Below are 17896 nucleotides of genomic sequence, written 5' to 3'. Positions count from 1 at the left end.
GGGTTACTACCCAGAAGGTTGGGTTAAACATTTAACCCAACCGCTGGGTCAAAACAACCCAATTGCTGGGTTTGTCCATATTTTACTCAGCACTGGGTTGTATTTAACCCAGCATTTTTTAATATCGAGGATGAGATTTGGACACACAAGTTTAAATAGTAAACTTTTTTAAATGGGTAAACATGATACGGGAAGGTGTGAATTTTGTGGACAAGAAGAAACAGTGGAACATGTTATATTGTACTGTCAGAAATATGAGACTGAAAGAAGGATTCTAATGCAAAATTTAGAAAAAATAAAAATGCAATTTACACCGAGATATATTTTACAAAATAACTCAAGGAATGAATGCTATAGTTTTATTTTTCAGTTCCTTAAAATAACTAATTTGTGGGAGAAAATAAAAAAACAACAAAAAAAAAGGGGGGAAGGAAGTAAGTCACTTTTTTGATCCACACTCCATACCAGTTGGTGGCGGAAATACACCATTTTGTTGTTTGTAAACCACCAATAAAATTTCAAGAAGAAGAAGAAGAAGAAGAAGAAGAAGAAGGAAAGGGGTCGGTCTACTGGAGTTGTTCATCAGTGTAACGTTATTCTTAAGCAGAAATATTTATTTGTCCATGGCGTATTGTCAAATTAAAGAAGGTGCGTGTGCGGTTTATATTTCAACATAATGTACTTAACTGATAAAGACATCAATGTAAGATAAAAACTGCGGAAGGGAGACAGGAAGGCTCTTAACATGCAGTTCAGCGAGACTAAAAATGAGTTTCAAAGGTACAATATGTAAAGGACAAGTTGAAATGACACTGCACATCATCTTATCCTGGTGTTTTATTCTTTCCTATTTTACCGCATTGTTGTTTTGCTTTAATTCGTGTCAGACTTTCAAAATGTACAAAAATACATTATGCTGCATTAGTTATTATAGTTTCTGGTTCACTGGGGACGTATATATATACATACATACATACATATATCCAGCTTGTATATATAAGCTGTACTTACATTAAGCTGTACTTAAAAGTATATAAGAATATATGAGAGTATAAAAATGTGTATTAACTGTAAAAAAAATATAGTGCTAATTTTTTATCTGACCAACTAAATATGCAGTTGGCAGTACAATTTAGTATTCTGAGATGTTTATAAGATGATTCATTTTAGATTAGTTGTCATGTCTTCATCCTAAATTATATGTATATATATTGTATACAATATATAATTATATATAATAAATATACGTGTATATATACAATATATATATACAATATATAATTATGTTATATATTGTGTTTTTGCTATTTTGTACATTGTCTATTTTGCATATTTGTATATTATTATTTTTATTATCTATGTCCTGTCTTGTCACTGTCATTCTGTTACACTGTGGAGCTTCTGTCACTAAAACAAATTCCTCGTATGTGTAAACATACCTGGCAATAAAGATCATTCTGATTCTGATTCTGATTCTAAAAAAGTATAAATGTGCTAATTAATGTTTATTGTGTGTATTATTGTAATGACTTTGCAATAATATCATTAATGTGTCTGAATTTGTTCTCTTGTTTTTTTAGGGCACTCTGTGACTTCATCGACAATAACGGAAGAAAGCTGGAAAAGCAAATTTATACTGTTAGATAAAAAACTGGCATGTCATGTCTTTAGTCACAGAATGAGGTCTAAAGACGACTAGATCCAAATGTGACTTTGGTCAAATTTGTGTCATGACCTTTTAACCCCCCTGTATTTTCAAACCATTAATTCTGACTATAGATAACAAGATTTATTAGATGTAGTGATGCAGCCTGGACGTATTACTGGATAGCGTGTAAGGTGGACCCCTTTGCCTGCAGTGGGGGGGCTGACAGGCAAACAGCGTGACATCACAAGACCCACGTTTGGACGTGACAGTGAAGGATTGCCCACTATGGGCGCAGCTATGGGGCCGTTGGTGCTTTGGCTCCAGGATGTGGCAGCGGTGACCCTTCTAAGAGCTCGCAGGACGCTTCTAAGGGCCGCCATCCTGTTCTGTGTCCTGGTGCTTCTTCTGTGGGTCTCCATCTTCCTGTATGGAAGCTTCTACTATTCTTACATGCCCAGTGTCAGCTTCTCCACACCAGTGCACTTCTACTACAGGTACAGACACATCAGGGCTGATCAGGAACATTCCTGTCTTGTTTTTTACAATGGCCTATTTGCGCACGACTGAGTTCTTAATTAGTTTGGTCCAATGAACAAATACTGTTGGAGGGAGGCATTACTGGAGTTCACAATGCATTGTGATTGATTCCTCTCTCCTCCGTTTCATCTTTTACAGGACAGATTGTGATGCTTCAGATTCAGTCCTCTGTTCTTTCCCCATGGCTAACATCTCACTTTTGAAGAATGGAAGAGACCAGGTAGACAAATTATAATTATAATCAAATTATAATTAAGTGCACAAAATATATACATGTTTTACAGGTTCCTCCAAAATTAGCTAATTATACGTCCAGTCCTTTAAATCTTTGCTGTAAACATTATCTAACAAGCCCATTAATGAAGCACAAGACAATGATACTACTTGTGTATTATATAACGAATGTATGCCGGTTGAGTATAAAAATTTATTTTTGGTCATATTTAAAGCTAGTTTTGTAAATACGGTTGACTCTTTCTGGTAGGTGATGATGTCTGGTCAGGCCTACAGGATCTCTCTGGAGCTGGAAATGCCTGAATCTCCTGTTAATGAACAGCTTGGCATGTTCATGGTCAAAATGTCTTGCTATACCACTCATGGGACAGTTGTTCAGTCGGTGGCCCGCTCAGTGAGTGCATACAACTCCTGCAAAATTCATTGTTGTTTTGGTTGTTAAGACAGCTGTTAACATTACAGCATTTTAATAATATTAAATTATACCAATAATCTGATGAGTTTTGATAATTGCTAAAAGTGAATTTAGGCATCACAACATTAAAATATACAGTATGAAAATGGATATTCATTTTAAAATTTGCTAAAGATTTAACAGCATTATTCAATTATTTGTGTTTTTACCGAGCGGCAACCTTCTGGTCTCTTTAATAAATATACACAGTACACATATATATTAGGTAAACAAAAACTTTTATTTTGGATGCGATTAATCATTTGACAGCACTAGTTTTTACATTATTTGTGATAACTTTTAGTGAGCTCTAGATGATGGCAAATTGGCAAATATAATCTAAAAATAAAAATAGGGAAAATGTGCATGCACAATCAAATATCCCTTATTAACACTACTGTTTTTTTAAAAAGAAATTAATACTTTTATTTAGCAATGTCTCATTAAATTTACGTTACATTTACATTTAGTCATTTAGCAGATGCTTTTATCCAAAGTGACTTACACTGCTCCCACCTCTTTGCCCATTTTCGATTATCCGGAAGTGACGCGCGGTGACGCGCTGCCAAGATGGTGACGGCCAGCTCCGCCCACTTTGAGCTTCAAAAACGCTCTTTGGAAATCTACAATCAACAAAAGAGCAATGATATACAAGTGCTATAACAAGTCTCAGCCTAACGTAGTACATGTTGCAAGGTTTTTTTTATTTATTATATAATAAATAAAAAGAAAACGGATAGAATAGAAAAAGAATATAGCAAGCTAGTGTTAGAGGCCTTTTTTGCTTTTTGGTAATTATATGATAAATAAAAAGAAAACAAATAGAATACAAAAAGAATAGAGAAGTAAAGACTTTTACATTGTTATGAAAAATTCCTGTTTCAAATAAATGCTGTCCTTTTGAACTTTCTGTTCATCAAAATAAAAAAATGAACTCTTTTCAGTGTTGATAATAATAAGAAACATTTCCTGAGCATCCAATCAGCTTATTAGAATAATTTCTGAAGGATCATGTGACACTGAAGACTGGAGTAATGATGCTGAAAATTCAGCTTGGCCATTACCTAAATAAAAATCATTTTAAATATATAAAAATAGAAAAAAAAGTTATTTTAAATTGTAATAATATATCACAACCCTCTACGCACACCTTGGCAATATAATGACGGTAATAGATGAGCGCCAGCCAACGAGAGCTGTTCGCGCATTAGCTCCGCTCACTGCCGAGAAACCGGCATATCTTTTGCTTGTTCTTAAAAGCTGAATAATTCTAAATGAACTCTGTTATTTTGACAGGAAATACAACAAATAATATGGTTTACATGTAGCGCGTCGATTCAGCGTGGTATGCAAGACTCTCGCTCTCTCTCTTTGCATGTGTGAGAAACACAGCGCTATCAGTAAAGCGACGGCGAGTCGTGCGCCTTCACACTAGTTTACGGTACGTCAAATACAGGTGCGCTGCGTGCTACATACTGCGCATCCATTGAGTACGTGACATGATCCATTGAGCGCATCCAAATAGTACAGATCGTTTGACGGAGAGTGAAACTCTCAAGCGCTCAGTCAGCGTGTTTATCGAGTGAAAATCTGTGTTGAACGCCTCTCACACACATAATGGCGTGTAAAATCTAAGAATTTATTAGCCAATGGCTAATGTTAGACATTATTTAGTCGCCCAGAGTAAGATTTAGTCGCATATGCGAGTGATTTACTCGCAATGTAGAGGGTTGTATCAAAGTATTGCATTTTTACTCTAGTTTTGATTAAATAAATGCAGCCTTGGTGAGCATAAGAAACGTCTTTTAAAAACATTTAAAAAATCGTACAAACGCTACAAAAATCCCAAACTTTCACTTGGTTTTATTGTGCTTTATTTGGTTTTAGATGCACTTAACAAGTGTCTGGTGTTGTTGTGGAATGTGTTGTTTGATTTAGATTCACATTTGATGTTTATAGACCTATGTACATTCAACCTTTTATATTACAATACCTGTCAGTACATGGCCGTTTACCTCATAATTACGTGTTCCTTGTTTTTCCTCATCAGACGATGCTGCACTACCGTTCTAATCTGCTGCAGACCATGAGCACGCTGCTCTTCTCACCCCTCCTGCTCACAGGTGTGTCTGAGCAGAAACAGCTCATCGAGGTGGAGCTCTACCCAGATTTCAAATCAGACCTTGTAAGTTTGTAAAATGTAAACAAGACTGACAAAACTGTGCCATTGACATTTTTCATATTATTCATGCCAAGAGTACATATCTAGTATTTAAAAATCATGCATTATATCGATCTGTCCTTCACAGTACCAGCCTGCCGTTGGTGCTGTGATCGAGATTCAGTCCTGCAGAGTCCAGATTTATTCTGCCCAGCTCAGGATCCTTGCCTATTTCACTGGCATTCGGTATTTGCCATGGTTTGGTTTTATCAGTTTATTTGACTATACAGGTGCATCTCAATAAATTAGAATGTCGTGGAAAAAAATGTGAGCCAAAATCATCACAATTAAAAGAACCAAAGGTCTGTGTGCATTGAATTTATTTAATACACGAGTTTCACAATTTGAGTTGAATTACTGAAATAAATGAACTTTTCCACGACATTCTAATTTATTGAGATGCACCTGTACGTGTTCCATGAAGTGATGCAGCTCAAGACTTTCCCCCATGACCATCCTGTAATGTTTTTCCCTTTTGCTACAGATACCTCCTGTATAATTTCCCTGTGATGTCTGCAATCGTTGGGGTGGCGAGTAACTTCACCTTCCTCAGTGTCATTGTGCTCTTCAGTTACCTGCAGTTCATCTGGGGAGGGCTCTATCCCCCCGAGCAGGTCAGAGTGAAGGTAAGACCATCTGTCTGCCTAATCTATTTAACCTTCATGCTGTCACACTTCCATTGGATGCTTTCCAGACGTCTGTTTACATACATAGGTGATGATGGGAGACTCGACACGTCTTCAGCAGAGGAGGGAAGAAGCACGTAAACGTATGCACTCATCCTCCAGCACTCCTAGTAAGAACACATAACTACTGCACACACATGATCCCATCAACCAAACAGATCAGTCAATAATACGCAATTCTTCTACTGTCTCTCAGTCATGCCATATGGAAGAGATAGCGGTGAAGCAGCAGATCCACCAAAACAAACTGTTCGACACAAAGGTGAGTGAGTGAGAGCATGCGACAAAAAGAAAATGTGATCAAAGTGATGCAGTAGATCTCTGTAGCAATTATATGCACATTAGTGCAATAAATGTAGTGATCATGTCGGTGAAGAATCATGCAATCATGTTTGTTTGTGCAGGTGACTTGGACACTCCTAGTGCGACTGGGACAGAGGAACTGAATCACCTGCAAGTGGATGAAGCTGGTAAAAATATAAACTTAAAACATAAGAATAATTGAATGAGAACATAAAATGTTTTTGAAAAGTCTTCCATGACTGCATTCATTTGATCAAAAATACAGTAAAAACAGTCATTGTGAAATATATTATTGTAAAAATATAAATTTTAATAATATAATATTGTGAAATATTATTACAAATAATGTATTTTAAAATGTAATTTATTCCTGTGGTGGCAAAGCTACATTTTCAGCATCATTACTCCAGTCTTCAGTGTCACATGATCCTTTGGAAATCAATTTGGTGTTCAAGAAACATTTCCTAATATTATTAATGTTCTTTTCTTAATATTTTTGTGCTAAATTTTTTTCTGGATTTGTTGATGAATAGAAAGTTCAAAAGAAGAGCATGTATTTGAATTGGAAATCTTTTGTAACATTATAAATGTATTAATGTCACTTTTGCACATTTTAATGTATCCTTGCTGAATAAAAGTATTAATTTCTATCAACAACAAAAAAAAGAAAGAAATCCAGACCCCAAACTTTGAATGGTAATAAAGTTTACAGACCAAGTCAATTCACTAGTTAATATTTCCTTTAACAGCTCAGGACTCCTCTACAGATGAAGCTCCCATTTTCCTTGAGGCTCCTCATATTGCAGAGACCCCTTTGAGCGAGGAGGACCCAGATCATGAGCAGAGGGCAGCAGGAATGGGAAACGGGACTCAAGATGAAGAAACTACCCAACCACAGTCCTCAGACACCAACCTTAGACAAAGACATGGACCCTGGATGAGGCTCTGAGCTCCAAACTCTGGAGCGACCACAAACGCACATACATTCTTGTTACATTAGAGCGCATTACGTGACTCATAGCTAGCATATTTGAGACATTCCTTTTGCAATGCATTTTTCAACAAGAATTTTTTCAGATGCATTTGGAAACCAGTTTACCTCGTGGAGCTGATGTGAAGCTAAAGAGAATTTCCTGCTCTGCTGCTATTGTTCTCCTTTAGCTGATTACTTACTATAGGACTTAAAAGTCCCCTTTAGAGTCCTGTCATGCTTTAACCCATCGTTACTGAGGTCTGTGGTTCTGTTACAATATCAGTTTTGCATGTAAAGTGTAACTACTGTAGGTGTGTTCCTCTGCGTTATGATGTTCTCACAAAAATCTTTACCATGGCTAAGCAGTTCCGCTCAACTTCTTGGGATATTATACAATTTGTTTAATCAATTTCACTTATTTTACAGCAGAAAATGCAAAACATATTTTGTTAAAGAGAAGCATGTTACATATTATGAAAAATAAAGAGGACATTGTATGTATCATTTTGTAAGTATCATTTATTTGGGAAACATACTAAAATAATAATAATAATATTAGTAATTGTATTATTATTAACTTTGATAATATTTTAATTACGATTATGATATTTTTATTATTACTGTTACTATATAAAATAATATTCCAACACTACATGGAATATTAATCCTATTATGGAAGCATTTATTTTTTATATTTATTTAATTAAATTCATGCATATTTGTCCACTCTAACCAAAGATCTACTGGTATATTTGCTTTATTCTTTTGCATAGAGATTGTGAGCAAATCAGTAAACCATTATAAAAGGAAGAATGTTCGTATTTTCCGTTTACTTAATATGTTTATTTGTTTTTTGATTTATTTAATAAATCAGACATGAAGTCAATATCCATATCGGCAGTCACTCTTTTACTGCCCAACACTAGGAGGCAATAGTGAAGTGAATTGCAAACACTCCACTGGGTATTCGAAGAAGAACGGGGCGCAGCTCCATTTGAGACCGATTATTCTCACACAAAAAAACTGGCAAGAAAGGATCTCTTCCGACCTTGCAAGCCTACAAAGCGTTTATCTTATTTTCTCTCGATTTCGTTTTATTAAAAAAAATAGGAAAACAACGATTGGAAGTCCTATATTTTAAATTTAAAGTAGCGTTAAAGCCTTCTTAAAAGATGGCGACAGCTGACGACTCGCGCTACTATAGTGGTAAGTTTGAGCCGTTAGCAAAAGCGCTCAGCTGTTCACCTCCATTTAAATTGTCTGACATGAATAAGGTTTAGTTAAGATTATTCACAATCTTACTGCTTCTCAAAGACTGTTTTCTAACTCTGTGTAGTCTGTCAGCGTGTAACGTTACTCTATAATTTACATAAGTACCATCTAGCCAGCTAGCTTTTGTTTTTGTAGCTGCGTGATGTTTTTGTTGTTAGCTGTTAGTTCAGACAAACGGTAAACGCATTATCCAAACCGATTTAGCCGAATTTAATGTTATATTTTGTGAAAGGTTGTGAAAAGAATATTGAGCGGGGTGAACTGACCACATGGTGGTAAATGTGTGTTGAGTTCATGTTGAACTGCTGTAATATTGGCCTCCGAGGAGCCTTATAGCAAATTTCATAGTTTTGTAGTTCATCTCCTGCCTTCATTGTTTCTCAGACCAACAGCAATGCACAGTGCTCAACATCTGGTTAAAACTAAAGATTGACATACGAAATGGTACTCAAGAAATGTAGTTCTTTTTAAATGGATCCGTTTATTGAAGCTTTAAAACAAAATAACAAAAACAAATATATTCCAATAATATAAGTTGATATTTAAAAGGTATTGATTATGATGATAATTCAGAGATCTTTCAGGTATCAAATAGAGCTTTATAGGGTTAAAATCACGTTAAACAAGATAGTTGAGCAACATTTTTGTATATGAAGTCAACTTCTAAGAAACTGGTTTCAGACATACTTCCAAGTAACAGCATGTATAATAATCTAATCTATTTAAAGCAAACATTTAGTTACTGAAATGCTTATTTCTCATTGGAAATTAGTCATAAGTTTGGGAAAAATGGACAACAATCTCTGTAGGGGCACAGGTAATGTGTAATATAGTGTGAAATGATTCCAGCAACACAATTTACGTTTTAGCCAATATCCAAGCAGTGGCCCATTAGCACTTGTTTGATTACAGGGATTATGTCACTTGTATTTGTTAAACGCCTGTTTTCACACCTCTGACTCTTTCATCTTCCTTCTTTCAGAGCATGATGACCGTGTTGGTGGACCAAAGCATCGTAACCGTAAAGGCAGAGGCCCTTTCAGAGCCCCCCTGTACAGCGATCAGATTTCACGGCCGAGGCATCGAGGTGGTCACGGTGGTGGTGGAGTAGGCCCTGGTCCTCGGTCCAGACTTCAGGATGATGATGGAGATGTGACCATGGCAGAAGGTCCTCAAGACAGTGGTGCCCAGCGCAGATTGTAAGCACTTTGGGGCATAATTATACTTAATTTCTTACATAAACATTGAGGTTCAGTACTTTAGATTTTATGCTTGTTTTCAGCAATCCATATGGCCGGCCACAGAATCGGCGCGACAATCGCAAAGGTGGACGTGGTGGTGGTGGTGGCGGCGGCGGTGGAGGTGGAAATGACGATAGAGGTGGCAATCGATATGGAGTCAGATGTGGTGGAGGTGGCGGTGGTTCTGATGGAAGCCGCAAGAACTGGTTTAAAATGACTGTTAGTACATTAGACGTTAATAGCACATGAGTTAAGCAGTTATTAATGTATCAGGCTTTAATTTAAAGTACGTTCGTGACCTTGTTGGCATATTACATTGTGATTGTCTTTGTCTTGTTACAGATTCCTTTCGGGAAGAAATATGACAAAGATTGGCTTTTGTCTTCGCTTCAGAGCGTCTGTTCCATGCCATTCCATGCCGTTCATGTAAGTCTACACTAAACTGCATTTATATAGAAAAGCACCAATATGTCAAATTGCTAAATCTCTTCCGACTTGTCTTTTTTTGGCACAGTATCACACTGATGGCAACAAGGCCCAGTTTTATGTTGAAGACTCCACAACTGCTAACGCTTTGTTTAAAGTGTCACGGAAAATAACGGACAAAGATGGATATAAGGTAATACACATTATATGCAATGCATCATAAACATGGCAGAAATGGCATGTAGTCATCATTCTAATTAAATTTTTCTAAAGTAATAACCATAAAAAATACATGAATCTGTTTATGTGCAGATTTTTGTAAGAGTTTCTAGTTTAACCAGAGTGTAATTTGGTGTCAATCTGTTGGATGGATAGGTGACTGTTATTATGAACGGCTGCCCACCACCTGCTTTGATTCACACTGATCTGAAGGCCGCAGATTTGGAGCATTTGAAAGTAAGGGATTGTTACTTGCAGCAACCTTTAAGAGGATGTTTTTTTTCATTCATTTCATTTCTGGATAATAACTGACTGTCTTCTGCAGCAATGCATGGCTAAACGCTTTGATGGGTCACAGCAGGCTCTTGATCTGAACAACATCAGAGTCGATCCAGGTTGGACTTTCACGCAGTCATCTTTCTCCAAACAAAAACACTTATTCTTTTTGGCTTGTTGAAGGCTCAAATGTTTGTTCTTTTCTGGCAGATTTGGTTTCTCAAAATATTGAGGTCACTTTGAATCGGAGGAACTCCATGTTGGCGGTTATCAAAATAATCGAGGAGAACATTCCTGAGGTACAACGTTACATTTTTCTTGCATGATTGCCTGAAAATGTACATTTCTTCCAAAAAGCTTAGCAGGCATATACACTGCCTTTTAAAATTTTTGATCAGTAAGACCGAAGTTGGTATTTTATTTAAAAAATGTTTTGCATAAAAATAAAAGTTCATATTTTTATTCAGCAAGGACACATTAAATTGATCAACAGTGACAGTAAAAACATTTGGAACTATGGATGTAACGTTTAACCGTGAGCCGGTTGAAAATCGATTCAAATATGTGACGATTCAAATCGGTTGAGATGCTAAACAAATCGCGATTCAATTAGGTGTAGGAGTTTATTTGAATGTATGTCTGAGGTGAACTTATAATTTTAAATGGAAAGAGCACAGACAAAGCCTTATTTTGTTTATATGAAGAGATTTCGTTTGTTTGTTAATTATTTATTTGATTTATTTGATTGTTTTAAAATGTCAATTTAGTTTTATTTACATTTACATTATATTTAAATTTTATTTAGCAGACGCTTTTATCCAAAGCGACTTACAAATGAGGACAATAGAAGCAATCAAAACCAACAAAAGAGCAATAATATACAAGTGCTATATTAGTATATTATTATAGTGTTATATTTCAGTTTCACAAAGAAACATGCAGCATTTTGTCCAAGCAATAATAAAAGGACACATTTAATTTATAATTTCTTAAATCTCATTTTGTTAAAAAAAAAAAAAATGAATCGAATCGTGAGTTGAGTGAATCGTTACATCCCTATTTGGAACATAACAAAAGGTTTCCGTTTCAAATAAATGCTGTTCTTTTGAACTTTATCAAATAATCCTGAAGAAAATGTATCATGGTTTCTACAAACATATTAAGCAGCACAACTGTTTGCGTAATAAATGTTTCTCGAGCAGCAAATTAGCATATTAGAATGATTTTTGAAGGATCATGTGCCACTTAAGACTGGATTAATGGCTGCTGAAATTCAGCTTTGTGGTTACAGGAATAAATTACATTTTAAAATATTTTACAATAGAAAACATTTTAAATTGCAATAATATTTCACAATATTACTGTTTTTACTGTATTTTTGATCTGTTAAATGCAGTCTTGGTGAGCATAAGAGTCTCTTCTTTCAAAAACATTAAAAATCTTACCAACCCCTCACAGAACTTTTTGAGCGTTAGTGTACATTGTTGAACTCTATAGATGTGATCAAAAAACGTTTTTCTTTTTCCTTTCACAGCTGATTTGTCTGAACCTAAGCAACAACCGGTTGTACAGGCTGGATGACTTGGCGGATATTGTCAACAAAGTTCCCAACTTGAAGATTCTCAATCTGTCACATAATGAGGTATGATTATGCTCTCTGACTCCTATAGATATACTGTTTCCTGTAGGCTCGTCAGTCATGTGTCATTGTATCATCTTGTAGCTGAAGACGGAGAGAGAGCTTGATAAACTGAAGGGTCTGAAGCTGGTGGAACTCTCGTTGGAGGGAAATCCTTTATGTGGACACTACAAGAACCAGGCCGACTATGTCAGGTTAGTCTTCTCTGCCATTTGTTGCCAGAAAAATACTATACACAAGTACATAAATATCAAGCGCAGTACTTTGAAACATGCGCTCTTATGTTACTCGGCAAGCCTATATGCTCTTAAAGCTATAGATATTAACCTGATTGATTTTCTGTAATGTACTAGAATGCAATGCATACATGCGTTGCGTTATGAATTGCAGTGTGTTCAAAAACACACAAACTCATGCTCACACAGAAGCGTCTGTGTTCACGTACTTGCGTAGAGTATGTTTCAGGCCTGAAACAGAATAGTTGTGCGTGTTGGTGTGAATATGCACATGAATGCATGCGTTTGCAAAGCCGTACCCCTTGTAGTTCAGTAAAAAAAAAATGAGTGGGGGTGTTAATGGCTCTATAACTGGTTTGTAAAATACACCTAGAAAACATGGCAGTCATTAGAAAGGGAAATGTGCTGAATATTTCAGATTTGTGAGTTGAGGTTCACTTTGAATTTGAATTTTTTTTGAGAGAAACATTAATCCCTGGCAGGAGAGAGTCTGACGTGACATTTATAAGGACATTCTTGGTAGAAAGTGTCCCTAATTTTTTTTTTTATTATTATTATTATTATTACACATTAACATTTTTTTTTATTTCTCAATTGTCCCAATCACTGCATGTTATTCTAAAGAAAAAAGAAAAAAAGAATCCATAAGTCCCACCCTATGTGTGATTTAAATGCTAAAGTAATGGTCATTCAAGCCTGTCTGTAATATGCAGGTGTATTATTTTCATTAACCAGTGAGCTCTTGATTATTTTCCACTAGTTCAATCATCAGGCATGTGATAATGATATTTACTTGTTCGAGTTCCAGTGGCAGTCCAGTAAGGAGCATAAGTTTGTCGACACCTCTGGTTCTTTATGCTTTCCACACTTGCGTTGCTTCATTCTTGCTTTTTCCGACCCTTTGTTCTGCCCCCTCACTGTTGGCCCTGTAGCTTTTTGCACAGAACACAGCGATTGGCTTTTCTAAAACCATTTAGCATATTGTAAATCTCATTAGCTCATACTTCAGTAGTTAAAGTCAGTTTAAGCAGCAGCTTCTGCATGTGACCTCCCAGAATGCAGATGAATAAGTTGGCATACAAGGACAGAACAACCATTGGAGATGATGCTCTATTAAGTACTTTTGTGCTCCACCTGTCTAACATGCTGGCACCCTCCTCCCTCCACCCGCCCTGCACATGTCTAACACCTGTACTGCTGATGCCGTGTGGCCAGTGAGAGGCTGGTTAGTCAACGACGGGTAAGATCCCACCTTTTGATTCTGGGACAACCTAAGGCAGGCACAGCCGCAAAACTGGCCACAGCCAACCTCTTGGAGATGAAGAAGACCATTCAAGGAAGAAGATGAGTTGTTTGTGAGGAGATGCCACTGGTGGAGAAGGAGAGGGGAGGTTTTTAAGAGAAACCTTGAGCCAAGCACTGCTCAGAAACATGAGCTTTTATTCATGGTGCAAAATGAATAATGAGAGCAGAGGCAATTCTCTTTCTCTGTTTCTGTATTGAAACCAAGGTGGAGGATAGTTGGTCAGACTGACCATTTTCATGATCCTCGTCCTAGAGCACTTTGGAGGAAAAAACATCTGATCATCAATTCAGCAAAGACAAAACATTGAGAGAAAATACTGGAGGAGGATCACAGGAAACAATTTTTAAAATATTCATTTCAATATCAAATAGGCTACAAATTACCACAAATTAGACTAAATAAGCAATATAAACGTAAGGTGTCTGGGCTCAAATGAAGCTTCAATTAATAGTTTGAATAAATACCCTGCTGTTCTTAAATTTAATAGTAGGGTCCAAATGAAGTAGGGCGAATAACCCATACACCTTTATAGCACTCATTTGTTTCAATCATATTATGATCTGTGCAGAGGCTCAGGGCTCAACGTTTGTGCTCTTCTGGGGTTTTTTTTTTTGAATGTCTACCTGATTTTATTGACTCGCACTCTTTTTGTTTGGTTTCTCGCTGTATAGCTTTTCTTTTACTGTCTCCTCTGTGGTTCATCCATAAGTGTCATTTTTTTCCCCCATGTGTGGCTAAATTTACTCACAATTAGGTCTATAATAAATAATAAATACAACTATAAATAAAAACTATTAAAGCACCCAATGAACAGTTTACACTTTAAGTTTTAACAATTTAACATGCCAACGTTTGTCGAGCTGTATGTTAGTGCCTGAAAAAAAAAGTACCTCATAGAGTTTTGACCGTAAGAACCACCAGTATGTCAGATCTCGTCCAAGTACCTCAAACTCTCCCCTTTCCACTGAGTACACTTCCTAAATGTGCTAAAAACAAAATACTGACCGACCGACCGACTGATTGATGGTGTGAATGTTCACCAAACTCTACCCCTCACAACACCCCACTGCCCCCATCCTTTGCCAGCCTGCGTGTGTCTGTGTTTCGGCCTGTAGGGGGCACCGGTGGTGAGTATTGTGGATGGGTAAGTACTGTGCCGGGGGTTGGGAGGGAGTTGGAACAGGACTGTGATTGGCTGATTGGTGCCATGGCTCAAATGCCCATGTTTTCCATTCACACAGGTACAACACAAACTTGATCAAGTATTCAGCAAACATTCTCTGTTTGTTCAAATTAAATGAATGGTGTTTGTTTAAACTGTCACAGTACTGTTCAAATGTTTGGGGTCAGTAAGATCAGATTATTATTTAAAAAATTTATATTCAGAAAGGCTCATTAAATTGAGTGGGGAAAAAAAATCTAATTTAAATAAATGGTGTTTTTTTTTTTTCAATGTTCTGTTCATCAAAGAATCCTGAATTTTTTTTTATAAATGTTTCCACAAGCATTTTAAGTAGCACAACTGTTTTCAACATTGATAATAATGAGAAATGTTTCATGAGCACCAAATCAGCATATTAAAATGATTTCTAAAGGATCATGTGACACTGAAGACTGGAGTAATGATACTGAAAATTCAGCTTTGCCATCAAAGGAACAATTTACTTTTATTCAAATAGAAGTTATTGTTATACAATTGTAACATTTCACAATATTACTTTTTTTATTGTATTTTTGATTAAATAAATGCAGCCTTGGTGAGTATACATTAATAAAATCCTGCCGACCCCAAACTTTTGAACTGTGATGTGTAAAATGTGTAAATCCACAGTTTTGCAATATCTCAAGCCTGATGGATAATTGTCTGTAAGTAAATATTTCTCTGATTGAATCACTTTTTACCTATTTGTCCCGTACTTAAGATGGCCCGATTTAAGTTTTTGAGTTTGTGTTGGACCGTGTCATTGGCACATGTGCAGTCTTTGCTAACGTTGTCTCTCTTGTTGTGTCTTTGTGATTGTTGGACAGTGCCGTTCGGGAACGATTCCCCAAGCTGCTCAAACTGGTAGGAAATCCAGTGTTCATCTGTTGGTGTAACATTATTAGCTTGCGAACATACAATTGTGGTAACCAGAAGAAGTGAATATGTAGTCACATTCACTCTTTGGCTAAATTGTAGATTTGACGTGTTGTGTCTGTTTATTGTTTTAACAACAGGATGGACACGTCCTTCCGCCTCCCATTGGATTTGATTTGGAAGTTGCTCCTGCGACTCTTCCCCCCTGCAAGGTTTGGTCAAGCTTTCATACTTTCTTCACTGAGATGCCTATATTTGGCTTTGATTCTTAACCTCTGTTTTACTTCAAACACAGGCTAGCTACTTCTGCTCGGAAGAAATCAAGAACATCATCCTTTGTTTCCTGCAACAGTACGTATTCTTTGATCTTAATACAGCACACCAGCAGTAAAACTAAAACATTCAGATCAATATGTTCACGTATCTGTCTCACCCTCCAGGTATTACAGCATATATGACTCAGGAGACAGACAGCCCCTGCTGGACGCCTACCATGACGGGGCAGCTTTCTCCCTCAGCATTCCCTTCACCCTGCAAAACGCTTCAAAGTACAGTATACCTTCTCTCTCCTCTATCATCTAGCCAACCACTATTGACTTGTACTGAACATTTTCCTCATTCTTTTTGCCTGCAGAAGTAGTTTAGGGGAGTATCAGAAAGACTGCCGCAATATCAGGCGTATGAAAGACGACCCCAGTAAGTAATTATTAAATAATCTACATCAAGTTTCTGTCCTCTTCTGACTTCAACATCAAGGTGTGATCATATTTCAGCGAAGTTTTGCATTTGGGCAAAAAACCCAAGCAGCTTTCTGTTGCTCAAATTTGAGTGAGCAACTTGAACACAAGTGAAACCTGCATAGGGAACTTCTTGTCCTCACACAAAACTCTCGATTGCGCAAAATTTCACAGCAGTAATAAATGTGGCCGCACCTTTAGTATTAAATTGTATCCTGAATTGTGTGTGATGAGTTGTGCCATTTCCTTTCAGCTACACGGTTTCGTTTGATTAAACACACAAGATTAAACGTGGTGGCTTTCCTGAACGAACTCCCCAAAACTCAACATGACATCGCCTCCTTGATCGTAGATGTCAACACCTACACAGTGAGTCAAACCTGCGGTTTTCTGGTTGCATGGTTCACATTCAGATTTGCGGTTCTAATTGCATCTGTGTTTTTTGCAGGCTACATTGTTGGCATTTACAGTCAGTGGGGTTTTCAAAGAGAGTAAGTTCCATCTAAAATCATTGAGTCAGACATTTAAGGTCAGAAATTCTCATATGCGTTTTTTTTTTTTCCCTTCATTTTTTTCACATGCGTTATCCTTTCCTCTGAAAATGCATGCTACAGATGCGAAAAACACATACAATCGAACCCAATCAATTTTTTTTATGACGGACGAAAGTTTCAGAGGTAGTGTGTAAATGTGATTGACAGCGTGAGGCCGTATTTATTTATTTTTTTACATGCAAAAATTTTGGAATCTGAACAAGGACCTTTACTCTGAACTGAGAGAGTTTTGTGACTCGCATTTTTTATTTTTTTTTATTTAAGCAGATGGCAAATCGCGAGACTCATTCAGAGCCTTCTCCCGGGTGTTCATTGCTGTTCCTGCTGTTCCTGCTGGGTAAGATCTCGCATATAAAAATGTGTTTGGCTTCATGTGCCATTGGTCATATCATCGTAACATATTTTCAACTCTTCAGTCTGTGCATTGTGAATGACGAGCTCTTCGTTCGAAATGCCACTACGGAGGAAATTCGACGTGCGTTTGTTGCTCCAGCCCCCACGCCCTCCAGCAGCCCTGTGCCCACTCTGTCCGCCCCGCAACAAGAAATGCTTGCTGCCTTCTCCCAAATGTCTGGCATGAACCTAGAATGGTCTCAGAAGTAAGGACTACAATACATGTTCATTATTGCTTTTGCTAGTTATTTGTTCAGTTTCTAGAATCATATGAAGATGGATAGCTTGTCAAGGTCTGAACTTTCTTGTTATTTCAGGTGCCTACAAGACAACGATTGGGATTTTGACAGGGCTGCTCAGATCTTCACTGGCCTTAAGGTACACCAGTGGTTCACAAGAATAAATGAGTTCATTTACAAAAACCGATAAATGCCACTTTATAAAAAAAAAAAAAAAAAAAAACA

The 17896-nt window shown here is 36.9% G+C and overlaps 2 protein-coding genes across 6 annotated transcripts in view; both read left to right on the top strand.

The window, feature by feature from the left end:
• Positions 1 to 540: 540 nt before the first annotated feature.
• LOC107756096 (seipin-like) lies at positions 541 to 7541 on the top strand. 3 transcript variants are annotated; one of them, XM_016573070.1, is made up of 11 exons: positions 541 to 648; positions 1581 to 2142; positions 2324 to 2405; positions 2670 to 2813; positions 4924 to 5058; positions 5183 to 5280; positions 5579 to 5720; positions 5809 to 5890; positions 5977 to 6042; positions 6185 to 6250; positions 6833 to 7541. In XM_016573070.1, exons 2-11 carry the CDS (start codon positions 1934 to 1936, stop codon positions 7030 to 7032), a joined length of 1224 nt encoding a protein of 407 aa, XP_016428556.1. In that variant the 5' UTR covers positions 541 to 648; positions 1581 to 1933; the 3' UTR covers positions 7033 to 7541. The 3 variants fall into 3 exon arrangements, with proteins under 3 accessions (XP_016428556.1, XP_016428558.1, XP_016428557.1); XM_016573072.1 differs by lacking the exon at positions 2670 to 2813; XM_016573071.1 differs by lacking the exon at positions 6185 to 6250.
• Positions 7542 to 8008: 467 nt separating this feature from the next.
• LOC107756161 (nuclear RNA export factor 1-like) overlaps positions 8009 to 17896 on the top strand; it is an 11277-nt gene continuing 1389 nt past the window's right edge. The window contains exons 1-20 of one of the 3 annotated variants that reach the window (XM_016573180.1): positions 8009 to 8262; positions 9311 to 9527; positions 9611 to 9788; positions 9912 to 9995; positions 10084 to 10188; positions 10371 to 10451; positions 10540 to 10609; positions 10701 to 10789; positions 12025 to 12132; positions 12214 to 12323; positions 15700 to 15736; positions 15889 to 15960; positions 16044 to 16099; positions 16189 to 16296; positions 16383 to 16444; positions 16739 to 16854; positions 16934 to 16976; positions 17304 to 17376; positions 17456 to 17638; positions 17750 to 17810. In XM_016573180.1, coding sequence (XP_016428666.1) covers positions 8229 to 8262; positions 9311 to 9527; positions 9611 to 9788; positions 9912 to 9995; positions 10084 to 10188; positions 10371 to 10451; positions 10540 to 10609; positions 10701 to 10789; positions 12025 to 12132; positions 12214 to 12323; positions 15700 to 15736; positions 15889 to 15960; positions 16044 to 16099; positions 16189 to 16296; positions 16383 to 16444; positions 16739 to 16854; positions 16934 to 16976; positions 17304 to 17376; positions 17456 to 17638; positions 17750 to 17810 — 1887 coding nt within the window. In that variant the 5' untranslated portion in view covers positions 8009 to 8228. Of the gene's footprint in view, positions 8263 to 9310; positions 9528 to 9610; positions 9789 to 9911; positions 9996 to 10083; positions 10189 to 10370; positions 10452 to 10539; positions 10610 to 10700; positions 10790 to 12024; positions 12133 to 12213; positions 12324 to 15699; positions 15737 to 15888; positions 15961 to 16043; positions 16100 to 16188; positions 16297 to 16382; positions 16445 to 16738; positions 16855 to 16933; positions 16977 to 17303; positions 17377 to 17455; positions 17639 to 17749; positions 17864 to 17896 lie in introns of those variants that run through there. The other 2 variants (XM_016573179.1, XM_016573178.1) reach the window with 2 other exon arrangements.

This window comes from Sinocyclocheilus rhinocerous, unplaced genomic scaffold, assembly GCF_001515625.1.
Source record: "Sinocyclocheilus rhinocerous isolate Xijiao unplaced genomic scaffold, SAMN03320098_v1.1 scaffold682, whole genome shotgun sequence".
Classification (NCBI taxonomy): Eukaryota; Metazoa; Chordata; class Actinopteri; order Cypriniformes; family Cyprinidae; genus Sinocyclocheilus; species Sinocyclocheilus rhinocerous.
The sequence above is the reverse complement of the archived record's forward strand: the minus strand, read 5'-3'. Positions and strand labels throughout refer to the sequence as shown.